The sequence below is a fragment of the Nansenia antarctica genome (genome assembly GCF_963989245.1).
Source record: "Nansenia antarctica genome assembly, chromosome: 18".
Classification (NCBI taxonomy): Eukaryota; Metazoa; Chordata; class Actinopteri; order Argentiniformes; family Microstomatidae; genus Nansenia; species Nansenia antarctica.
The window spans coordinates 21005606-21032602 of record NC_137691.1 but is presented as its reverse complement, the minus strand read 5'-3'; the positions used below and the strand labels follow the sequence as shown (position 1 = coordinate 21032602).

The 26997-nt window shown below is 45.2% G+C and overlaps 1 protein-coding gene across 1 annotated transcript in view; it reads left to right on the top strand.

The window, feature by feature from the left end:
* Positions 1–17390: 17390 nt before the first annotated feature.
* Positions 17391–26997, top strand: part of bsnb (bassoon (presynaptic cytomatrix protein) b) — a gene marked incomplete at both ends in the record, with an annotated part of 80627 nt that continues 71020 nt past the window's right edge. Inside the window, 2 exons of the mRNA XM_080548053.1 lie at positions 17391–17572; positions 26025–26415. Of these exons, the coding sequence (XP_080404179.1) occupies positions 17391–17572; positions 26025–26415 (573 nt within the window). The remainder of the gene's footprint in view (positions 17573–26024; positions 26416–26997) is intronic.

The window sequence follows — 26997 nt, the reverse complement described above, 5'->3', positions numbered from 1 at the left end:
AGTGGGCGGGGCCAGAGGCTGGTAACAATCTGGATGTATATACAGACACTGTGACATCATTTATCAGCTTTGGCGAGGAGGTGTGTGTCCCCCTCCGCTCCAGGAAGTCTTTTAACAACGACAAGCCCTGGTTTTCATCCCAACTCAGGCGTCTGAGGTCGGAGAAGGAGGTGGCTAGGCGCAGTGGGGACGTGGACCGGGTCAAGCAGGCCAAGTACAGGTTCGCCAAAGCGGTGAAGGAGGCGAAGAATCGCTTCTCGGAGAAGCTGCAGCAACAGCTCTCTGAGGGGGATTCCGCCTCCGTCTGGAAAGGCCTCAAGACCATCACCAACTACAAACCCAGGTCCCCGCTGATGTCCGACAACCTCCCTCTTGCTAACGAGCTGAACGAGTTCTACTGCAGGTTTGAGAAAGAGAGGTTCCCGCCCACCCCCGCCCTCTCCCTCCACCCCCCCTCCCGGCTACAACCACCACCCCCATCCCCCAGTGGGGCCAATGTCCCTCCTGCTACCCCCACCCTCCCCCCTTCCCCTCCCCTCCCTCCCACCTCCCCTTCCCCACCCCCTCTCTCTGTCACAGTGCGACAGGTAAATAGACTGTTCAAGAGGCAGAATCCCCGGTCCGGATTCCGTCTCTCCCTCCGTCCTGAAGCACTGCGCCGACCAGCTGGCCCCGGTGTTTACCCACATCTTCAATGCCTCGCTGGAGCTGTGTCACGTCCCAGCGTGCTTCAAGGCGTCAACCATCATCCCCGTCCCCAAGAAGGCCAAGGTCACAGGCCTTAACGACTACAGACCCGTCGCTCTGACCTCTGTCGTCATGAAGGTCCTGGAGCGCCTTGTCCTGGCCTACCTGAAGCTCATCACGGATCCTGTGCTGGACCCCCTGCAGTTCGCGTACAGAGTCAGTAGATCCACGGAGGACGCCGTGAACATGGCTCTGCACTATGCGCTAGAACACCTGGACACTGCAGGCAACTATGCCAGGATCCTGTTTGTGGACTTCAACTCGGCCTTCAACACGATCCTCCCAAACATCCTGGAGCACCAGCTACCCCTGCTGCAAGTGCCGGACTCCACCTGCAGGTGGATTACGGAATTCCTGACTAACAGGTCTCAGTGGGTGAAGCTGGGGAAGAGCATTTCCAGTTCAGGTCCACCAGCACGGGCTCCCCGCAGGGCTGCGTCCTGTCTCCAGCACTGTTCTCCCTTGTACACCAACAACTGTGTCTCCCTCCACCCCTCGGTCAAGCTCCTGAAGTTCGCAGACGACACCACCCTGGTGGGCCTCATCTCCAGGGGGGACGAATCTGCCTACAGGGGTGAGATCGAGGGGCTGCGGAGCTGGTGCAGTTTTAACAACCTGGAGCTCAATGCTCTAAAAACAGTGGAGATGGTGGTGGACTTCCGCAGGAAAGCAGCCCTGCCCCCTCCCATCACGCTGGGAGGTACCCCGGTGGCCTCCATGGAGTCATGCCGCTTTCTAGGCATGACCATCTCTCGGGACCTAAAGTGGGAGCGGAACTCCGAGGCCCTCACTAAGAAGGCCCAGAAGAGGATGTTCTTCCTCCGGCAGCTGAGGAAATTCAGGCTGCCGAGGTCCATGATGGTCCAGTTCTACACGGCCATCATAGAGTCCATCCTCACCCACTCCATCATCACCTGGTTCCCTGCTGCAACAGCCAAGGACAAGGCCAAGTTGCAGAGGGTTATACGTGCAGCGGAGAGGGTGATCGGCTGTCCCTTGCCCTCCCTCAACTCCCTGCACGACACCAGGGCTCTGAGGAGGGCAAGGAAAATCATGGCCGACCCCTCCCACCCCGGCCACGGCCTCCTCACCCTGCTTCCCTCTGGGAGAAGGTTGCAGCTGCCTAAAACAGTAAAGGCCCGCCACAGGCTCAGTTTTTTCCCCTCAGCCGCCAGGCTGCTAAATGACTCTGGCTTCCCCCTCCCTACTCCCCCAAGTCTGCCCAGGACTGAATATGCACTGGACCTTAGAAAAACTCTGCACTGCACTTTATATAGTGCAAATACAAATACAAATGCAAAACAGGACAACACAGGACAGACAGTGCATTGAATAGTGCTATATATATCTGTCCTGTGTTGTCCTGTATTCTGTCCTGTGTTGTCCTGTTTTGCATTTGTATTTGTATTTGTTTTTGTCCATATGTATACATGTGAAAAAAGCATAAATGCACCTACTGTAATGCCAAAACAAATTCCAATATGTGTCAAGCATAATGGCAATAAACGTTATCTGAATCTGAATCTGAATCTGAATCTGAAAACAAGACAAGATTAGAGGCTGTTGCAAACTGAAAAACTGATACATACAGTTTTCTCTATCGCTTTAACACTAACATCTGAATCTCAAACACAATGGCCAAAAACTTTAACTGGTGTATTTTACCTCACACCAATTCTTCATAGTGACAATGATTTCTTGATCACTCATTTTGCAGCTCTAAACCACACACAAAACACTAAATACAATTCGGCACAATATTCCTTGATAAAATCTCTTGTGTTCACATGGAAAACACTACCATTCTGAATGCTAAACTCAAACCACCAATCACACAATCACACTCCTCATATTGATTTTCAATTAGCAATCATAGCTTTAGCAATAAAAGGGCCAAAGGTGAGCTCTCATGTGTTGAAATATATCTGAAGTATATCAGGGCTGGATTCGTCATGCCAGGCGATACTTTCCCCTCTGCTTGGCCAGGGAGAACACTGCCTGTGATGTCGATGAGGTCTTGTGGCCTTTGTGTAGAGTAGTGGTCACCAACCCGTCGATCGCGATCGACTGGTCGATCTTTGAGACTTTCCCTGTAGATCTTTGATTGATAAATAAAAAAATAAAAAATAAAAAAAGTTTTTTTTTTTTTTTTTATAAATACACAAAGAGCCTATGTTTTGCACGCGCCTCTCTCTCTCTCTCTCTCTCTCTCTCTCTCTGACTGTTGTGTCGCAAATGCTGCATGAAAGTGACCAATCAGATAAGAGAATAGTACTGCTACGTGACTCGCAAAAAAAACATTTGTCAAAATGGTTTTCCAGGATTCTACAACAAAGGAGGATTTCTTCACTCTTTTGCACTTAAAGGAGAAAACGAGGGGTGTGGATATTTACAATGAGTTCAAAAAATATGTCGGTGAAAATGACATACCCATTCATAAACTAGTGGCGATTACTACTGACGGGGCCCCAGCAATGCGCGGTGCGCGCAATGGATTTATTGGACTGTGTCGTAATGACCCTGATTTTCCCTCCTTCGTCAATTATCACTGTGTGATCCATCAGCAGGCCTTGGCTGGTAAGGTGTTGGACTTTTCCCATGTAATGACACTGGTGGTGAAACCAGTCAACTCGATTCGAGCGAAAGCGCTTCAGCACCGCTTATTCAAAGCGTTATTGGACGAGCTCGACGCTGCTTACTTACATGCTGATGTGCGGTGGTTGAGTCGCGGCAAAGTGCTGCAGCGATTTGTCGACTTGCTGCCCGAGATCAAGACGTTCCTGTCGACAAGGCAAGTGGTAGTAAATATTTTCATAGGCAAAGGACTTAAATTGGTGTGGAAAGTCAGATCTTTACCTTTTCTTTTTACTGTTTTCCCCTGCTTTTATATTCATTCTATGCATGTATATGTTTTTATATATGTTTTTATTCACTTTATGTTCTTATTCCTGTTGTAAAGCACTTTGAGCTGCATTTCTTGTATGAAAGGTGCTGTATAAATAAAGCCTTACTTACTTAGGCCTACTTACTTACAAGAAACGAGGAGCACAAGGAACTGGCAGACGATGCGTGGCTACTGGACCTGGGGTTCCTGACAGACATAACCGCAAAACTGAACGCACTCAACTACGAGCTGCAGGGAAAAGACCGACACCTTCCCCACATGATAAGCGCAGTAAATGGGTTCAAGGCCAAGCTCTGTGTTTGGACCACACACACCTAAAGAATGGGAGGCTGACACACTTTCCCAACCTGGAGAAAATGGCACAGGCCTTGGAAGACAATGATGCTTTTCACCCTGAGCAGTACTGTGCTCCCCTGGACAAACTGGCAACAGAGTTCAATCGGCGTTTTGGTGAGTTAGATGTCATGGGAGATATTGCTGCATTTGTCTCAAACCCATTTGTGCCCATTGATATAGAGCAGGTAGCAGCCAAATTCCAGCAAGTATTTACTTTGCCAAGTGGTTGATTTACTAAATGACATAGAGCTGAAAGCCAGGTCAAGGGACAGTGACTTTTGGGGACTTGTCAGCAGAGAGAAGTTTCCTCTTCTCACTGCATGTGCACTAAGAGTGAGTGCCTACTTTGGATCCACATATCTCTGTGAAATGTCATTTTCACAGATGAAAATAATCAAATCAAAGTACAGGAGCCGCCTTACTGACAGACACCTCACAGACTGTCTCAGACTGGCAGTCAGTAGCTATGAGCCAAACTACAAAGCACTTGTAGACAGTATCCAGTCACAACCATCACACTGACTTGAGTGAGTAACATGACTGTTTCGATGTGAAAAGTAATGCTGCATAAGATGACTGCACTTAGCACTGACTGAGACACAAGTACACATTACAGTTCTACTTTATAAAATGCTATACTTGTAAATATGTTTGTCAATGTTAATAATATGAGAAAGTACACATTAGTTTTACTTTTGTTTTGATGTGAAAAGTGATGCTGCATAAGATGACTGCACTTAGCACTGACTGAGAAAGTACACATTACAGTTCTACTTTATAAAATGCTAATTGTAAATATGCTTGTCAATGTTAATAAGTAAGAATAATAATTAAGTCAGTCAAGTGTCAAAATGTCAAGAATGTCAGCTAACGTTACTATGAACAAAATTATTTTATCATACATTCCTCCATTCCATCATTCCATGCCTTTATTTTTTTGTGTTGTAATGAAATGACATAATCAAACTTTGAATTGAATTTCAGTTATGTACAATTCTTAAAGCAAGACAGCTGCCTGATATGCTTGATACAGTCTTTTTGTTGTTGTTGCATCAATTTTAATGTTGGACCAATGCATTGCATCTAATTAAAATACAGGCAAATAAACGTCATTAAGTTTAAAGTACTATCTTGGCTGTCTTTTTCTCTCAACGCTTCAATAGGTAGATCTTGCCTTCACCAAGGCCGAGGTCAGGGATCTTGGGCTTAAAAAGGTTGGTGACCACTGGTGTAGAGTATATGCAGAAGGCTTAATTTATTTGTTCTATTGTTTGTTCTGTATGAAGAACACTTTACAAATCCAACTGTCATTGCTGAGATGTGTGCAGTATTTCAGAATTTTAAAAAAATGTTCTATTCTTGTATTTGTGTGTTTTATATTTGAGTATGAAAACATAATAGTTTATAACAGGCTGTATACATACTGTATGTATGTATTCTACTGTAACATTGAAAATGCAAAAGGCCTACTGATAATCTTATCATAGTACTGTTTTTGGCTGATCATAGTGTTTTCCATTGTGCACATCGGGGTTCAATTGGTTCTTATTTGACAACAAAATTTCGTTTTGGAGTTTACAGTTTTGTGTGTGAGTTTTTGGATTTGTGTTGAGTCAAGAGAAAATGAGTTATGCTTTGAGAAAACGTGTTAAAGCGATAGAGAAAAACTGTAAATAGTAGGAGAGAATCAGCATAAAGCAGAGACCCCCAGTACATCTAAAATATATCTAAATATATCTAAATCAGAGGGGCATACATCTAAATACATCTAAATCAGAGGGGCATACATCTAAATACATCTAAGCCCGCAAGGTACTGGAGCGTATGCCTGCACTGGGAGGCCTATATGCATCATAACTGTTGCAGAACATTACGTTTTTTAGCTTAGTTTTTTTAAAAATGTAGGGTTTGGGCCTGTTTGATTTCTTCTATTCAGGGAGTATGTTCCAGGAGCACGCGGCAGAGGCTGACTGAAAGCTGCTTCACCGTGTTTTGTTTTCACACTTGGAATGATTAGCTGATTAGTCCAAGACCATTTTGTTATTTGTATGTAATTAGGAGTACCTTGAATTCAATTCTCTGAGAGACTGGTAGCCAATGTAGAGATCTCAGGATTGCTGTAATGTGTTTGTGTTTTTGTTAGGACCCGTTTTGGATAAGCTGAAATTTACGAGGAGCTCTTTCGATGGGCCTGTTAGTAGACCATTACAATAATCAAGTCTACTCAAAACAAATGCATGGATGAGTTTTTCAAGGTCTTGTTTGGACATGAAACCTCTCATTCTTGTTATGTTTTTCAGGTGATAGTAGGCTGATTTAGTTATCGAGTTTATGTGGCTGTTGAAGGCTGTTGAAGAATCAAGTTTTGCACTGACTTTCGATCGTCAGGTGCTGCACAGAATACAATTATCTCCATTTTGTCCTTGTTTAGTTGGAGGAAGTTTTGTCTCATCAGGCGTTTATTTGTTCAATGCAATTACAGAGATTATCGATGGGACTATAGTCGTTCAGCAAGAGGGCTATATAGATTTGAGTGTCATCCGCATAGTTGTGGTAGGCAATGTTGTTCTTTTTCAAGATGTGTAGCAAAAACAAATATACTGTATATTCTGGGAATGGCTAAAGCACCACTCTCCAAGCATAATAAACATGAACATGCTGCTTGAAAAGTGGAGATGAAAGAATGGTACATTTGTTAATTTTCGCGTAATGTATTTTACCGGGATTGATGACTAGAGTCAGGGTTCGAGTTATAAGCTGAGTTTTGTGGGGGTCTCCAAAATAACAGTGCGAAATGTTCTCATGCACGTGCGAATCATGCCCACACAGTGTTGGGACTTACAAGTTTTAATTAGCCATAGGCTACTCATTTCACCACATCAACAGTACCACATGAAACAACAGCTATAAGCGATAGTCACGGGTATCTCGGCCAATCATTTTGTTGTTTTTGCAATACAGTCCATTCACTTTTCCTGTTAGCACGACACATTGTCCACATCTCCATTTCCAGTGACATCGCACCTGACATAAATAATCATGTATGCACGTCCATGAATTGTGCTTTCATCTAATGTTATGCTACTACGGGAATCAAGTGATTTGACATTAGAAATGAATTTGTTTCATCTCTTGTGCAATGTGCTACAATCTGGGCACATGAAAACATCGGATCGGTGAGCAGGGGCCAACTGTCGCGCCATTCATCTCATTACGTTTCATAATTGGATTCAGTTTTGTATAAGGCATCCTTTCTTTAGCGACAGTATAGGCTGCCCTGAACGAACTAGCTAGCTGTCTCCTTATACATACTGGAGGTGAGTTCTGCTACTTTCTTTGGAAGCACTTGGTTTTGTTTGAGCTCTGCTATTTCAACAGTTTCAACGTTAGGTGTCATAACAGGGCAGCTGAATTCAAGTTTGGTTTCTTGGATGAAAACACGAAACTTTCCAGGCTTGTCGACTCGGTCGGCAGCAGTGGCCTTTTTTTGGGCGGCATGATAGCTAGCTACTGAATGTTTTCTTCTCAATAATCGTGTTTTCACGTTCGCAAGCTCTCAACGATCATATTCTGCTTTTGCACAATATTCTACTGCGCCCCATAGTGTCTTGGTGGTAAAGTGCAGGCAGTCAAAGCCCTACTGTCATTCACAGGAGATTAATGCTGGTGCGCGTAGTTCTTTTGCAAAACGTGTTTATTTTAGAATATTTATAATATAAATAAATATAAATAATACTCATTACATTGCCATTTTTTATCAAATAATGGTTGTGGTAATGTATTATTAGCGACCCCCACAGATGTATGATTTTACTGCTTTCATGGGAGCTCAGACCTTCCTTATGGGAGCTCAGCTCCCATTGGCTCCCACATAACTCGAACCCTGGTTATAATGCCTGTAACCCGTTGCCTAGACGCCATAAATGCATTTCGTTGTACTCTGCAATGACAAACTTTGAATCCCATAATGCCTAAGACAGAATATTGAAAACCACAAATCCCAATGTGATGTTAAGTGGATGTTGCCAAGACTACCGTCGGTGGCCGCTCGTCATAGTAACAGAGGAGGATGTGACATCATTATCTGGGTGTACTCTGTCTTGTGTCTGACCTCGGCGTGACCTGTCGACAACATGAACCACCTTGGGACCACGCCGCACAGGCCTAGCCAGTGGAGGACGCACACACACACACACACACACGTTACATTAACATGTACATTAAAGTAACACACTGTATGTGAGTGTAATAATAATATGACCTGTATATCTGTACGTGGACGTGCCGATGAATGAAGCCGCTACTCACGTCTCCTTGCTAGCTTGGCGTGGAGCAGCCTTCACCCCCTACGTAGGTCTGCTGTTGCTCAAGCTCATCCAGCCCCTGTGACGGCCGGACCCCAGCTGCCTCAGGACAGGACCCTCAGGATCGTCCAGGACATGGTCCCCAGGGTGCAGCAGCACTGAGGAGCAGGACAGACACACACACGCACACACATACAGACGCACGCACGCACGCACACACACACTTTGTTTTGTTTGAATGGGTCAGAGTAATATAACACTCTATACTCTATAGGTCATTGCTTAGGTGCGTCTGTGCAGTCCGAGTGTTTATGCACGTGTATAGATAGCTGGTCTGTTTGCACATACTATTGGTACTATGTTTCACCTCTCTCCAGTGTGGATTGGTTGACCGTGACCCCCGTGATGTGACATCGGTCCAGTGAGTCCAGGTACTCTCTCAGACACTGCCTCCTGAACCTGTCCACGGCATGGCCCGTGGCCCCCCGCAGAGAGGACGGGTGGGGGTGGGGGTGGGCGTCCTGGGTGGAGTAAACATGACCCCGAGGACGTCAGAGGCACCTCTATAGATATTCATATCCAGACTAGACTATATTTCTATAGTGGAGAAAATGCCCGGTGGAGAGATTTGAATCTTTAACTTTAAAGGGAGAGAGGAATTATTCTTAATGATAGAATGAACATGTATTTCGTGGTGCAACATGGTGTTGTTGTCCTTGTAGCGGCATCTCTTGTGTGACGCTCCAGCAGCGTGGCTCGTCAATGCAGCTTCGCCCATCGCATCAAGTTTGATCGATTTGCCGCAGGCTTTGCATCGGGCCATATGTAGGTTCAGTGAATCTTTAATAATCCATTGCTTGTAAATGTCTTTAGTGAGCCACACATCCTGACATGTACATTTGCCAGGCATAACTACAGCTGCTTGCTGCCGCTTAACCTGCACCGGGATGTCCTTGAGGCGCGTGCGTGGTGCGACTCAGATAGCGGGAGAGACATGCAGACAGCGCAACGGAGCATATTTACTAACATTACGTTCAAAAGAATTGAATTGAATTCCCCTCTCTCTCCCTCTCTAAAACAAAACAAAAATTGAGAGAGAGGGAAATTCAAGCACTTTCAAGGACCCATGTCTATTTTTCAAAACTTTCAAGGACCCGTGGGAACCCTGCATTTTGATCATGCTGATATTTTGATATCATTATTATTTTCGAGGGCTTTAATGCTTTAATGATCAGAATGAGAGATTAATACATATGGGGCTTTTTAATATTATTATTTGTATTATTATCATTGTTTTTAATTATTTTCTTTGGTTAAAAATGGAGCTCCTGAGATCAGAATGTTCAGAAAACATGCATTATGACGTCATAATGACATTTGACGTCACAATCAAATGTCCGCTCCAAGAGCCACGCGCCAGTGTATCAGGCCAGTTGAACTTCGGTATGAGAAGGAGCAACACGCGTTACACAAGCAAGGTAAGCCTGTGTTAGCTACTTGTCAAAGTCTATGGGCTTGTGATATTAGTGATATTATTAATGTCTAGCTAGCTAGCCTGCCCTGTACTCACTGTGATATTAATGTGGAACATAGAAAGGAAGTGGGATGACCTTACTTTGCCTTTGTAGAATCCAATTGATAAATCTTCAAGCCTTAAGTTCAAGCCCTCAAACATGTGTATGAAGCATATGCATCTCTGTAACTGATGTGGCTATTGGAACTTGTATTCCACTCAGATGGGCAACGTCAGTCACTTTTGAAGTTCAAACAGCCTCACAGTCATCCATGAACTCATAGGGGACAAGTCATTCTATAATAATAATAATATATAAATATAAAATACGTAATTTCACATTCTCTTTCCTTGTTCAGATTCCTTGTTCAGAAATGGCAAATAAAAAGCAGAAGAGTCAGGGAGGTCAGGGAGCCTTAACCAAAGCCATGAATGCCGCCCCCAGGGACAACAACAAGGCCCAGACAGCAGCCAGCCTGGAGGACCAACTCAGTGGTGTGTGTGTGTGTGTGTGTGTGTGTGTGTGTGTGTGTGTGTGTGTGTGTGTGTGCGCTGAGTAGAGATCAACGTGGGTCTTGTGCGTAAATGACCAGAGAGTCTTGAATTACAGATTTGCACATAAACAATTTGCCTTGACAAGTAAAAGTCTATGGGCTTGATGGCCTGACTGTATTCATAGGATTGTTGTAACTGTATAGGTTACATGATTAACTTTATAGGTTACAGGATTAACTTTATAGGTTACATGATTGATTAATATGTTACATGATTGACAATTAAAAGAGATTGATTAATATATATTACATAACATAAAGAAGTACATTTCTGTTGTGTTGGCTAAGAATAGGTAGAACTGCAGGTCCCAGAAGGCCTTGCGGCAAGACGTCATGGAAGTTGACAGTTTAGTTTGTTGGTTTTGAGAAATGCAAATTGTAACGTCCAGAATTAAAGTGAATATCCAATAGCTCTTTTATTGTTTGAAAGTGATCAAAAGTGTAGGCCAACATATTTTTTATATAAAGAAGCTTTCGCTTTACAACCCGACGTCCTAGCCATCATTTTTTAAGGTAGAAATACTACAAGGATATGGCTTTTTCCCACGTTGCACCTGTTGTCATGACAACTAATGCTTCAATCATAATGTTGCGCAATATCAACAGTCAGTCACTTTTGAAGTTCAAACAGCCTCACAGTCATCCATGAACTCATAGGGGACAAGTAATTATATAATAATAATATAATACATCTAAAATACTTAATTTCACATTCTCTTCCTTGTTTTTCATATTGTAGCCATGTGGCCACGGTTGCCCCCATCATGGCCGCCCCCGAGGGCAACCAGGTCCAGGGAGCAGCCTCCCCCCTAGAGGTCCAGGCTGAACCCGAGGCCACCTCTGCCTCTATGGCTGTGGCTGCTCCCGGGGACAACCAACCCAAGGCTTCATATGCCAATGTGATCAAGGTAAGCATCCCTCAGGTAGAGGCACGCCAGAGAGAAGCCAGCCAGGCCCAGAGAGCAGCCCTACAGGACCAGAGGGCCCACAGAGCGGCCCAGGACCAGATAGTAGCCAAGGCCCAGATAGCAGCCCACAGAGCAGCCCAGAAAGCAGCCCGTGCCCAGACAGCGGCCCAGAGTCCGACAGCAGCCCCGTGGGCCAAGGGAGCAGCCAAAAGAGCAGCCCTACAGGCCCAGAGAGCAGCCGAGAGACTGGCCCAGGCCCAGACAGCAGCCCAGGCCCAGACAGCAGCCCCACAGAGAGCAGCCTCACAGAGAGCAGCCCCACAGGCCCAGGGAGCAGCCCAGGGAGCAGCTCAGAGAGCAGCCCCCCAGGTCCAGAGAACGGCCCAGGGAGCAGCTCAGAGAGCAGCCCCCCAGGTCCAGAGAGCAGCCCAGAGAGCAGCCCCCCAGGTCCAGAGAGCAGCCCAGAGAGCAGCCCCCCAGGTCCAGAGAGCAGCCCAGAGCGCAGCCCCACAGGTCCAGAGCGCAGCCCAGGCTTCATATGCTTCTGTGGAGAAGATTGATTGATTGATTGAAAACTTTATTAGAAGATTTGCAGAAGTAGGTACATGAAAGTACATATTACATACAAGGTCAACTAACAGGATAAAAACCCAAGAAAGCCACTGGCTTATTTCAATTGGGGTCCTTGATTCTCAATTCATCGTTACATGTAAGACAGCCAAAAAAAACTAGTACTATCTACAAGATAATACAGACAAATAACTAGTACTATCTACAAGATAAACATACATCCATCATGGGAAGAACAATACAACAAAGCATAAGGTATGTACAGCGGGTAGGACAGGTGGGGACATACACCACAGGTGGGGGCGGGGGACAAAACACAAAGTATGTACAGTGGGTAGTTCAGCCTCACAGGCCCAGACAGCAGCCTCACAGAGAGCAGCCTCACAGGCCCAGACAGCAGCCTCACAGAGAGCAGCCTCACAGGCCCAGACAGCAGCCTCACAGAGAGCAGCCCCACAGGTCCAGACAGCAGCCCCACAGCCCCACAGAGTGAATGAATGAATGAATGAATGGTCTTTATTGTCATTGCTACAGTACAGGTACCAAACAACGACATTTAGGAGGGGTGGCTCCCCTGGTGTTAGGAAAGGAAAAAAAAAAAAACTTTAAAAAAAAAATCACAAGAAGGGAAGGAGCTGGTTTACATAAATAAAGGCTATGTACACTATCCACTATACTATACTGTACAGATAGACGACTAGGGTTGTCATATTGCACAGTATTGTTATTTCACATTTATTTAAAGTGTCGCAGTTTGAAGGCTTGAAATGTACATGTTTGTGCCTCAGCACTACACCAGATTTTTTTCAGTCCAGCAGCTGCCATCAATCCGTCCAGACTGTCCAGGGCCCAGAACCTAGGTCTTTGCTGTGTTCAGGGCCTGGACGGCCCTGTGGTAGAAGCTGTTCTTCAGTCTGTTTGTCCTTGCGCCCAACGTCCTGAACCGCCTTTTCGAGGGCAGCCTGGTAAAGTGTTCGTACCCAGGGTGGGTCGGGTCCCTGGAGATCTTGGAGGCCTTCCTGTGACAGCGTGTGTTGTACAGCTCTTCCAGAGAGGGGAGGGGGGCGCCGGTGATCTTCTGTGCTGTTCTCACGACTCTCTGTAGCGCATTTCTCTCCGCTGTTGTGCAGCTGTTGCAGATGCCGTAGGTGAGGATGCTCTCCACTGCGCCGCGGTAGAAGGTCACCAGTATCTCCTGCTTGCTGTGTTCCTTCCTGAGGACTCTCAGGGTGTATAGCCGCTGTTGTGCCTTTTTGATGGTGGCTTTTGTGTTGTCCTTCCAGGTCAGGTCATCCCGCATGTGCATCCCCAGGAATCGGAGGGTTGAGACTCTCTCCACGCTCTCTGCGTCGATGAGCAGGGGCTGGATCTCTGACTTTTTCCTCCTGAAGTCTACGATGATGGTCTTTGACTTGTTCAGCAGCAGGTTGTTAACCTTGCACAGCTTGCTCAGTTGCTCTACCCTGTACGCCGCCTCGTCCCCCCCCGAGATGCATCCCACCACGGTGGTGTCGTCTGCAAACTTTACGATGGAGTTGCTGGGGTGGACGGGGGTGAAGTCGTAGGTGTAGAGGTTGTAGAGGATGAGGACCCAGACAGCAGCCTCACAGAGAGCAGCCTAACAGGCCCAGACAGCAGCCTCACAGAGAGCAGCCTCACAGGCCCAGACAGCAGCCTCACAGAGAGCAGCCTCACAGAGAGCAGCCCCACAGAGAGCAGCCCCACAGAGAGCAGCCCCACAGAGAGCAGCCTCACAGACAGCAGCCTCACAGAGAGCAGCCTCACAGGCCCAGACAGCAGCCTCACAGAGAGCAGCCTCACAGGCCCAGACAGCAGCCTCACAGAGAGCAGCCTCACAGAGAGCAGCCTCACAGAGAGCAGCCTCACAGGCCCAGACAGCAGCCTCACAGAGAGCAGCCTCACAGGCCCAGACAGCAGCCCCACAGAGAGCAGCCCCACAGGTCCAGGGAGCAGCCTCACAGAGAGCAGCCCCACAGGCCCAGACAGCAGCCTCACAGAGAGCAGCCCCACAGGTCCAGACAGCAGCCCCACAGAGAGCAGCCCCACAGGTCCAGACAGCAGCCCCACAGAGAGCAGCCTCACAGAGAGCAGCCCCACAGAGAGCAGCCCCACAGAGAGCAGCCCCACAGAGAGCAGCCTCACAGGCCCAGACAGCAGCCTCACAGAGAGCAGCCTCACAGGCCCAGACAGCAGCCTCACAGAGAGCAGCCCCACAGGTCCAGGGAGCAGCCTCACAGAGAGCAGCCCCACAGGTCCAGGGAGCAGCCTCACAGGTCCAGGGAGCAGCCCCACAGAGAGCAGCTCAGAGAGCAGCCCCACAGGAAAAGAAAACGATTTTGGGAGGAAAAGGATGGAGGGGATGAAAAGGGCAGAGGAGGAGAGAGAGAGAGTCAGGAAAGAACAGGAGGAGATGGAGGAAATTGAAAGGAAAAGAGTAAGCAGAGCAAAGCTGGGGTTGGGGTTGGGGTTAGGGTTAGTCGGTTTGTTGACCTTTTTGCGTTTTAGATCATTTAAAAAAATGTAAAAAGTGTCAAATCCTGAAGGAGATGAAAACAGAAAAGAGAGGGAGAAGATTGAAAAGAAAAGAGTAATAAAAAAAAATAAAAAATAAAAAATATGTTTTTACACTTTATTATGTGTGGATTGATGGCAAATTATGACTTCGCTTGTTCTGTAGACATGGGTCTACGGACATCAACTAAAGCTTGTTTGCTTTGAGAGACCCATAAACAGCAGAGGAACTATTAACTCTTACAGGAGATAAGAGAATGATTGGCCTAACGGACTATAGTGATTTGGTATATTAAGATACACAGGTTACACAGTGTCTAAACTAGCAAGATAAACACCTTATATTAAGATACCCAGGTTACACGGTGTCTAAACTAGCAAGATAAACACTGTATATTAAGATACACAGGTTACACAGTGTCTAAACTAGCAAGATAAACACCTTATACTGATCCACGGGCTGAACCAGCGCTGCACACAAGAGCCCTCGGCATGACGAGTCTCATCATGATTATCTACAATCATTCACCTGTAGGCGTACTCAATTTACAGTAAGTTGTCAGTGAGGTCACCTTGTTGCGTCCTTCTGAAAGGTAACAAGTTCTACAGCAATAACTGTAAGCAGTTGCAGCACAGTTGCAGCGCGGAATACCACCAGCATCCGTCCAACTTCCCTGCTTTTCCCAGCTTTTTCTTACATTACAGAAAGGTGCCACCTCTAAGAGGACGGTTCTACCTCAACGAAAGAGCATGAAAAGTCAAAAGATACAGCCTAATGTTGGTGCCTGTTCAGATACAAAAGAACTGGTCTGTTAGAAAAGACTACAAGTGATTTCTATTACCTCTGGCCTTAACGGCAGCAAGCAAAGATGGTCGCTTGACTGTACTGTGACCCCACTACATGAGCTCTCAGATACATAGATCACCCATACACCCCAAAAATCAATTACACAGACAATGTTTTTGCAATGTTCAAATATATTTAATTCATAGGCAGTTATGCACATCTTTCCATCTTTGATCTTCTCCATAATTTCTAGCATCAAATAAAACATACTACTCTCTATTAGAGGACTTATTGTTAGGGATATTTGAGCTCTGTGGAGGTGTGTCTGGTTCTGCTTACACTGCCTAGGCCAGACCCACCATGTTGTTCTGTCTGCCAAAGACGGTGTAGAACTCCCTGATGAAGAATCTCCCCAGGTCCACAGCCTGCTACCTGATTGTTAAGTCGTGACGTGTTTCCGGGTCCAAAGTTGGCTGAGGCGCTGTCTTCGAAATGCTGCAATAATAATAATAATAAATTATATTTATATAGCGCTTTTCCGAGGCTCAAATACCCTGACAATATGGGGAAAACGGGAAAGTGCTGTGTCCCTTGTTGTATGAATAGATCCGAGTCTAAAAAACGATTAAACTGTCATTCTACTGCTGTAGTACACTGGTATTCTGGTCCGGAGAATTTCTGGTTCCGGAAATTGCAAAACGTCACGTTTGACGTCAGACTTAACAACCGGACTGACACCGCTGCCCAGGCCAGAGTTCTAGAACGCTGCCCAGGCCAGAGTAGCAGCCATCGGAGTTCTAGAACGACAAGAGCGGAGGAATTTACTGATGGAATTCCACTTCTACTTCAAGAGATTTAAATTAAATGTTGCTTTAGGCATTGGCTGGGTGGGCTGTCAGTAATGGAACCTATGTATGCCAACCAATTGGACCGACCTGGGAAACGTAGGCAGATGCAGGGATGGTGAAAGCATGATAGTTGATCAGGTCACTTCAGGCATAGTCTTGATGTTCTGACAGCTGACAGTGCCCTGTGTGAAGAATAGGACATGTTACACCAGGACCACACCACGGACGTCAGTGTCAGTTTAGGGTTAGGGTTAGAGCAGCCACACAGCGCATGAAAATTATCTGTTGATTAGATTAGATTCAACTTTATTGTCATACAACAAGTACAATACAACAAAATGCAGTTTAGCATCCAACCAGAAGTGCAAATAGTGATATAAGGGCAAGATATAGATATAAATAGAACAGTGATTCCTCGAATGAGAATCAGGCTTGTGTCATCAATGTTCACACAAGCCCGAATTGGAAATTCTCAATTTATTTTTTCTTATGATTACTGAAGGATAGATGATTCACTTACTTAGACAGATATTGTAAATCGATTTGCATGAAGGCTTCAGTTAAATGTAAAAAAACAACAACATTAAATTAAATTAAGTATCAAACCGGCAACCTTCAGACCTCTAGCTGGCTGCCTTAACCCCTGCGCCCCTTTTACACCTTTTTATTTATCTATCACACTATCAAACTGTATAGAGTGAGTGAAAGAAGGATTTTATTTGAAACTGTCTTTTTATTTTGATAGCCTACATGACAAAGTCTTGGACTCTATGCAGTCCATCAGACTTGCATAGGATAATATCTGGCTAGGTTCAACTGAGACAAATAACCCACATACACTCATCGTATGTGTAAGAGGATATTTTTTTTTAGGATTTGTTTACTCCTAAACTACTAGAGTAAAAGACAAATGACATGCTATATGAGTTTAGATATAGACAGTATATAGTGCACTGTAATGGAACATTCCAATAATGATTTATTGAAGGACACAAATCAACAGATCACATCAACACATCATAATCACACGCATAAATTAATCAAATTTACCTTTAAAATGTTATGCTAGCTCTAAGCAGCTGGATTAATGTATTTGTCTAGAGTTCCCTCAGGCACCGTTTGACCCCTGGGCCAGGCCTCCTAGACCAGCCGGCCACTGGACTAGGCAACGACGAAGACGTGGGGCGCGCGCACGTAGTCGCTCCCACCCTTTGCGTCAGCGCGCGTGCTCTGTTACCCTTCCCGTCAGTGCGCGTGCTCCGTGCGGGATGCTGAGTTGTAGGTGATGATGGCGGAAGGGGAGCAGCGTTGAGTTTTCTCTGAGTTTTATTTCAACAGTACAACTGTACAACATCGTGTCTCTCCTCCGGATCATCTCCCGAGTCGATGGGGAACGAAGCCAGCCTCGAGGGAGAGGGCCAGCCTGGCCAGCCCGGCGCCGCTGTGCAGCCTGCTGCGGGAGCTCCGGCTTCCATTTCAGCACCCCCAGGCTCTGGACAGCAGCTCAAGCCCAGCAATGGTGCGCCAGCAGGAGGGACGGGGGCCGGACTCGGGCCGGGGATTAACAGGTACAGGACAGTTCTGTAGAACAGTGGTAATACAACGATAGGTATAGTACAGTTTCCAATATTTTTTTTACCGTCGTGACGGTTGTCAGCACAGGGAGGATCAATGCATTGAAGCCGCTTTTGAGAGTGTGTGTGTGGTGAGAAAATTCAGCTGGTGTTTTAATTATTTATTTCAACATCGTTGTCAACACATATTCACCATAATAAATTACGGCTATTTTTAAACCGATTCTTGTCGGTTTTATTCAACAATGTAGGCCTAGTTGAAAGGCTACAATACGAATAATAGCCGATGCATATACATAACCGATCAGGCTAGCGATCTGGACAATATGGGAAGACATTTTAAATCTTGCATATGCACTATAAGGTAACCTATACTTGTTGTTTGCGTACAATTATAAGTCAGCCACTATGAACCAGTCATTCATGTCGAATTCCACGCCCTCACTGCACGTTGCGCTTGCGTGGGTAAGCAGATTGTAGCGTCTTTTGTATATTGGGGCGAATTCTTTGTATTTAGGAGCGATACACCTCTTCTCTTCCTGTGTGATGTGTTCCAAAACCCGTATTCAATGAAACACAATAATATCGCAATTTCCCGGTGATATTGGGCGTGACGTGACGTAACAGCGGCGGTAGTGACTGAGTGGTCTTCTCTATCGCTTAAAACACTAACATCGGAACCTCAAACACAATGACCAAAATCTGAAACTGGTGTATTTTATCTCACACCAATTCTTCACAATGACAAACACATTTCCTCATTTTGCAGCTCTAAACCACACAGTTAACAAAACACTAAATACAATTCTCTACATTTGGCACATTCTTCCTTGATAAAATCTCGTGTGTTCACATGGAAAACACTACCATTCAGAATGCTAAACTCAAACCACCAATCACACAATCACACTCCTCATATGGGCCAAACACCTATTGCATTTGAATTAGCAATCATAGCTTTAGCAATAGAAGGGCCAAAGGTGAGCTCTCCTGTGTTGTAATATATCTTAAGTATATCAGGGCTGGATTCGTCATGCCAGGCGATACTTTCCCCTCTGCTTGGCCAGGGAGAACACTGCCTGTGATGTCGATGAGGTCTTGTGGCCTTTGTGTAGAGTATATGCAGAAGGCTTATTTAATTTTTTCTATTGTTTGTTCTGTATGAAGAACACTTTACAAATCCAACTGTCATTGCTGAGATGTGTACAGTATTTCAGAATAAAAAAACGTTCTATTCTTGTATTTGTGTGTTTTATATTTGAGTATGAAAACACAACAGTTTATAACAGGCTACTGTTACGTATGTAGTGTAACACTGAAAATGCAAAAGGCCTACTGATAATCTTATCATAGTTTTTCGCTGATCATAGTGTTTTCCATTGTGCACATCAGTGTTCAATTGGTTGTTGCAAGTGTCTATTGATTTGATGGTGTGTGTTTGTCATTTGACGTCAAAATTTCATTTTGAGAAGACATAACATTATTTTGAATGCAGTGTTTGCTTTTGCAAGAGATTTGTAGAGATTATGGTTTTGTGTGTAAGTTTTTGGATTTGTGTTAAGAGTTAAGAGAAAATAAGCTATGCTTTGAGAAAACCAATAGAGAAAAACTGTAATGACGTAGATCGTTTAAGAAAATGTAAATAACATTACATTCATCAGACAAATCAACATTTTACATCAATGGATCATATGCAAACTGAGTGTCTGAGAGGAGACTTGTGCTCCGAGCTTAAAATCATAGCACCGCATGAGGTTTATTTATTAGGAAAATTAATTGATTTGAAATCATATAGGGTTAGGGTTGATATTATGGATGAAATCCTAGACAACAACACGATTCCAATCAATGTTTCTGACTCTTGCCACACCTTTTAAATGGTCGCTGGTGTATTGTTTATGTAAAAACAACTCGTATGCATTAACTGTTTGTTGATGTTACAGGACGGCTCTATTGGCGACTCTAATTCTGTATCATAGCGAGCACACCCACCCACCCACACACACGCACACACACACACACACACACACACACACACACACACACACACACACACACACACACACACACACACACACACACAAGAAGGAAACCAGAACAGCAACACATGGCAGCCTGTTTTTACTGTGCACATCCTAACCCTGTGTAACTGTGGACACAAATTTGACTGTGCTGACACACAGGGAGTTGGTTTTTGTGTGTGTGTGCATATTTGTGGGTGTGGGTGTGTGAGTGTCGATGATGATATCGATGATGATGATATCTCCGTCAGTAGTCCATACAAATCAACTGGTGTGAGATATGGATGTGTGTCGTCACCTCTCTTCGAGCGAGGGAGGTGAGAAAGAAACCCATTGAGATATGTCATTTAAAACCCCATTTTGTGGTATAATACTTTTTATAGTCTTAGTCATCATGGGGTTGCAGAGAGATAAACATGAACCCGAAAAACAGCAGAATGTTGCAGAGAGTGTATGATCCAGAAGTTTAGCAGGATGTTTACACTACAGTGTAAACCTGAACCAGGAAGGAGGAGGAAGATGTTCAATTGAAACCCGAATGAAGAGGTTTGAAAGTCTGCTAGGGGCTTGTTGATCAGTGCTCTGTTCAGTCTTAACCTAAGGGCTGTTTGGTTGAGTAGCACTCACAGTGACTTGGCATCGAAACTATAACTCTCTGATTTCAATCACTACAAGCTCAAACAAACTGACTTCCCTAGTGTCCAATCTTCCTACGATATTCTCTGTGTGACTCACAAGAAGCTGTTACTAATCATCATTCTCATCGCTTAATGACACAAGCTCCCACTTGCATGGTTCCCCCCTAAACTATTGCTGTTTCCTCGTTCATCGTTGCTCTGAGTGTGCAGTCATTTCGATTTGATAGTGACCGTTGTGGACAAGCGTTCAGTGTTTATCGGATATTAATGGCCGATATAGGGCTGATGTATATGAAGAAAGCTAGAATCAGCTTCTCTCCATTCCTCATCAACTCAAAGATAGGATTGGAATGTGCAAAACAGTAACAGTGAACAGTAGTAATCTACTGGTGTTTGTGCATGTGGTGAAAAGGTATGAAAGGTGGAAAAAAGGCTCTGCATTCTTGGCCTTTACTTAAACACATAACCCTTATAAAATTGTACTCATACAAATATGCTCATGCACATATACGCAAACATAACCATCCCCTCCACACAAAACACATGCACTTTATGCAAGCATAGACCTAGATGCCCACACACTTACAGTACACCTACCCCTTCACCCATGGCCATCTTCTTTCTCGAGCTCTGTCTCTCTCTCACACACACGCACATACACACACACACACACACACACACACACACACACACACACACACACACACATACACACACGCACATACACACACCCTCTTTAATTCTCACACTCTTACTCCTGCCTCTTTCTGTTCCAATAGATAGAGAGGGAGTAGAGGTAGAGATAGATAGAGAGGGATTGGTGTAAATCGATGAGAAACTAATCTCTTTGTTACGGTCAGAGCTAAGGAGCCCAAGCGCAAGACACAGAGACAGGACACGTATATAGAATAATCAGGTTTTAATGAGGGAATAGGGGGGAACAGAGTAGCAGGGTGGAATAGGGGCAGCAAGTAGCCTAGAGGTTAGAGAGGCTGGCTAGCAATTGGAAGGTTGCTGGTTCGATCCCCTAGTGACTGGATGGTTGTTGACATCATATCTAAGGTGTCTGCCACTGCCTTGATAGCTCCAGACTGACTATGGCTGACCCTGTGACTATGGCTGACCCTGTGACTATGGCTGACCCTGTGCCTCGAGGTTGAATCTAATCTAATAGCGAACACGGCAGCTAAGACTGGCAGGCAGGCAGTGCGCCGGTAGCACAGAGAGAACATGGCGAGACAAATACTTCAGGAAACTAAGCACTGCTAAGCGGCCGAGAGCGAGACTGACAACGACAAACAACAATCTGGCGACGAGTAGATGGGAAGCTAGGGTTTAAATACTGTGAGCAGATGATGTGATGACCCACAGGTGTGAAGACCGAGCAGGTGGAGATGATCAGGATGGGGGGAAATGTGACATGGAATATGTCAAAATGTTGGACTGTCATGCACAAATCAGCCTTAAAACAATGTTGTAACAATAACTAGCTAGCTAGAGACATCAGCATACTAGGGATTAAACTAAGGTGCTGATGATTCGCAAGGCATTCTGGGAGATTTCTCATAACACTCGATTATGTGTAGCCCTCGCCATGTAGCCCTACCACTTCGCCCTACCCCTCTATCCCAACAAGAATCGGGATACCCTACCCCTACGTGTGAACGCGCAAAATGGAGGGGTCGGCTAAATTGCAGGGGCAAGACAGGGGGTCTTGGGATTGGGCCAGATACTGGCAGAGGCTCGGTGGAAGTGGAGGGTCTGACACTCTTGGGTTCAAGATGTTCTCTATTGCCTCAGGAGAAGACAGGGAGGAGTCAATGTTGAAGTAGTCAATGTTGAAAGGAAATGGTAATTGCCTGTCCAGTATATAAACTCCTCAAAAAAAGTTCGGAAACGTTATTTTGGTTGATTATTCCTCCCCTTTAATAATACCAATTGGTATTGTATTTTATATAGTTGGAAAGCCTGATTAGTCACCTTTACAACGAGGTACAACTTGTAAGGATCATGCATTGGTGGAATGAGCAACACAGCTAAACGTGTGGGTAGCGGCCCAAAAATATTTGCCAAAATCCCAATGCAATATTCTTCTGTTGGTATTCACTCTCGTTTTGAGTTGCTTGGTGGATTGGATTAATGCACTCTCCCACAATAATAAGGAAAAAACAACACATATTGGCCATTTTTACACTTTATTCATTTTACACTGTCAGGGACCTCAGTAGCGTGTGGAAGATCCATACGCAGTCACAACAGCTTGGCACCTCCTCCTCATGCTGGTCATTCCTCAACCAGGATTTGCCGCAAGTCAGCCAACATGGTTGCGTTAGTCACTTTGGCACGTACAGCACGCCCAAGCTGATCCCACAAGTGTTCAATTGGGTTGAGGTCTGGACTCACGGCAGGCCATTCCATCCTCTCCACTCCAAAATTCTGGAGGTATTCTGTGATGATCCTGGCTCTGTGGGGGCGAGCGTTGTCATCCTGGAGGATGGAGTTAGGTCCCAGATTCTGGAGATATGGGATCGCCACTGGCCCCAGAATATCATTCCTGTCACTTAGGTGCCAATCAGGGGCCAGTCACACACCTGTGACTGACATACACCTGCCAGCACTTGAAGCTCAAAACGAGAGTGAATACCAACAGAAGGATATTGCATTGGGATTTTGCATTGGGATTGCATTGGGATTTTGGCAAATTTTTTTGGGCTGCTACCCACACGTTTAGCTGTGTTACTCATTCCACAAATGCATGACCCTTACAAGTTGTACCTCATTGTAAAGGTGACTAATCAGGCTTTCCAACGATATAAAATACAATACCAACTGGTATTATTACCAGGGGAGGAAGAATCGACTGAAATAACGTTTCCAAACTTTTTTTGAGGAGTTTATATATATATATATATATATATATATATATATTGAAGATTGATTTGAATATTTCATAGTTATAGTTTCGATGCCAAGTCACTGTGAGTGCTACTCAACCAAACAGCCCTTAGGTTAAGACTGAACAGAGCACTGATCAACAAGCCCCTAGCAGACTTTCAAACCTCTTCATTCGGGTTTCAATTGAACATCTTCCTCCTGACCCTTACAAGTTGTACCTCATTGTAAAGGTGACTAATCAGGCTTTCCAACGATATAAAATACAATACCAACTGGTATTATTACCAGGGGAGGAAGAATCGACTGAAATAACGTTTCCAAACTTTTTTTGAGGAGTTTATATATATATATATATATATATATATTGAAGATTGATTTGAATATTTCATAGTTAAAAACTCCCACAAGAAGCATCATTACTGAGCCAGGCCTGTGTCTGCATTAAGGAGGTCAGTTCCTGCTCTTGTGAGAGAAGCTCTAAAGCTCTGAAGATCTGAATCTCTATGTGTGTCAGCAGCCCTATGAGCATAGTAGCTTGGACAGCATCTCTGTCTGTGTCTGCACATGTGTCTGCACTGTAATCGTGTCTGTCTGTCTGTCCTGTGGATAGGGGTTCTGCAGAGTAGAGGCTTTAGGCATTTGTGTTACTGAGCTGCACTATGTGCTGCACTGTGTGTCTTAACTGTATGGGGAAAAAAGCTTTTTGTCTGTGCTCATATTATAGAGTTTACAGTATCTATAATGAGAATACTCTGTCTTCAGCTCTGAGGGTAGAAACTATACTGCAGCTGCCTTATTCATCTGTGTAGGGAAGTTTCTTCACTGACATTGGTATACATGAGCGTAGAGGTTGGGAGACTTACTGTGTCTGCCTCCTTCTCACTCACACTGGCATCAGACCCAGAGGAGCACCCATCAGCCTAGAGGACCGCCATCTTCTAGACACTCCAGCATTCACAGAGTGATAGCGCAAACAACTCACTTGGTTTTTAACAAGCTGATTCTCATTGCTGAATAACAGGAGAACTCAAGGAGCTCTTCATTGTGAGATGTAGCGTCTATAAAGAGAGCCTTTTAAACTGTTATCCCCTGGCGTCCGTTTGACACTCTTTTGGTTTCATGTCTGAGGTTTGGACATTGTAAAGATCACAGGGGTCCCCGCTCGAACTGCCGTTGTTATTTTAAACATTCTAAACATGTTCCAAAATACGATTTGTTTTTGTACACATATTATGTTCTTTTTAACAATTATCTTGTTTATTATTCTTTAAAAGTCAAGTCTAACAGTGACACTAATCACCATTTATGGTCAGTACCATCTTCACCACTAAATAGTGGTGTGTTTTTTAACTGGGCAAGCGTGCAGTTTTTTTGCATTGACAGCTGTAGTTGGGGTCTCCACCATTTCACCTAATGTAGAACAACAGGCCTGGCAGTCTTTATGTTGTAGTAGCATCAATCATGAACCGGTAATTATACATCTCATATAACCAGCTTAGACACTGCTAATGTATAACAGGCTAATTTGCCGTTAGGCCTGTAGACCCAGAGTCCTGTAAATAGCACCTTTGTGGAAGTGCATTATATGTTTAGGATATGTTTCAGTGGTTTTTCTGAAAGGGATACTCAGCTTGGATGATTTTGCCAAAGATTTTTGTCAGGCGTTGTGGTGATGGTTTTATTTGAGCAGGCATTAGGTGGACTGAGGACTCCTAGGCCGAGAGAGAAAGAGTGAGAGAGAGAGACTCCAACAAGAGAGAGAGAGAGAGAGAGAGAGAGAGAGAGAGAGAGAGAGAGAGAGAGAGAGAGAGAGAGAGTGGTGTTTGGAGCTGTGCTGCTGCTCACTCTGTCTTCAGTGACTCACTGTCACAAACATCAGCTATACACAAAAAACTGCTATTTTAATTCTCTCCCTCATTTCCATCCCTCTCCCACCCTGGCAGCAGGGCTGCCGAGCCTGGCTTTGAAGAGCAACAAAACAAGGCCTGCGTTGTTGTGACAGCAGAGAGCTGTTCCTGTCCTCCATTCCTGTTTAATTACATGGGCTAATCCCTGGGCTAGCGTCTGTGGGCCAGAATGAGCAGAAAAGAGAAGTTATTAGTGCTGCTGACGTCTGATAAACCACCTCCTCTCTCACTAACCACACCATGGAGACTAGCTTTAAGGCTACAAAGACTGAGACACAATCCACCAGAAACTGTACATAATCTAAATGCAATTAAGGACAGACGTAACTCAACAGTAAAAGCCACGCTCAGTTAACATGCACTGAACAAAAGCCACTACATGTATACAAGTTCTAAAGGCATGCTTGTGTCTCTACTCAGTGGATGGAGGGGGGCGGGGGTGTTACTGTGTGTGTGCGTGTGTGTGTGTGTGTGTGTGTGTGTGTATAATTTAGAGAGAAAATGTTTGTTTAGCTGCTTATTGCCTACTGCTTCCATCTCTAGAGCTGGGAGAACTTGGTCTTTCCCATCGCCCGGCCATCAGTAGGCTGAAACTGTGGAAGCAGTGAAGCAGAAAAGGCTTTACATTCACAGCTCTTTGAAGAAGGAAAATGCACTTCTCTTATCTCACCAACATAAAACACTTATTCAAACTCCCATGTCTTGAGGTTCCAATGGGTCACTGCTTGTATTGGTGTTTCCACTTTCATAACAGGTCGATGGCATTCCATGGTTTGTGTGGTTTGGTGCACTGCATGTGCACCTTGGTGCGGATGTGTTTACTGAGCTAGGAATGTTCACACCGTGTTACTGACCTCTGCACCTTTTTACTGTAAAGATGTCAATCTTCAGCTAAAACATCAGCCCCCAAACCCTTCTGTGGAGAGGTGGAATGTCTTTTCATGAGATTCTAACGTGTGTCTGTCCTCCACAGCGTCTCCGGCAGACCCCCCCAGACAGACCCTGCCGCGGGGCCCAGAGCAGGGGTCCAGACTGGCCAGGGGACCGGGGACCGCCTCGCCGCTCACGAGAGCCACCAGCCTGCAGCCGCCCCGGGGGAGCAGGGTCACGTGTCCCGCAAGAACCTCCAGGTGGACGTGGGCGGCGGCAGGACCGGGAGGTCTCCGTCGGTGTCTCCGGACCGAGGCAGCGCCCCCACCTCCCCCTACTCCGTGCCCCAGATCGCTCCCATGCCCAGCAGCAAGCTGTGCCCTGTCTGCAAGACCGCTGACTTGACGGGCACCACGGATGACCAGCCAAACTGCAGCACCTGCACGCAATGCCACTCTATGGTGTGCAACCAGTGTGGGTTCAACCCCAACCCGCACCTCACAGAGGTAGGCATCGCTTCTGCTCTGCTGAATGAGATTGTATTGTTAGGAGGAATACAGTTATGAAGCTGATGTTTCTTGGCCTTTATACAGGTTGGGGGGTAGGGTTGGCTTAGTCCATAGTGAGTTGGACTGGTGATCAGTAGGTCATGAGTTCGAATTCCACCTGGGAACACCATGACTAGTGTGCTCTTGAGTAAGGCACTCAGTCCTAAAATGACTCCAGGGAGACTCTCCCTGTAATCTCTAATTATAAGTTGCGTCTGATAAAAGCATCTGCTAAATGGTGAAAATGTAATACAGGTAGGCCTATGTAACACAGGTAGAATGTAATACAGGTAGACGTTGCAATTGATTTTTGTTAGGCGATCATTATATTTTACGTTGCATAGTAATCCTATATGAGTCAGAATTGTGGAAAAAGTGAATGAGTTCAGGGATATACTGTGGAGTCATTCAGGGAGTGTGGTTAGCGTGTGTGGTCAAGTAGTGGTCAAGTAGTTGTGATGTGGTCAGGGTTATGGAGTCAGATTCAGAGTCAGAAGGTCAGTGTAACAGAGAAGGACAGAATGGTGGGTTGATGGTGAA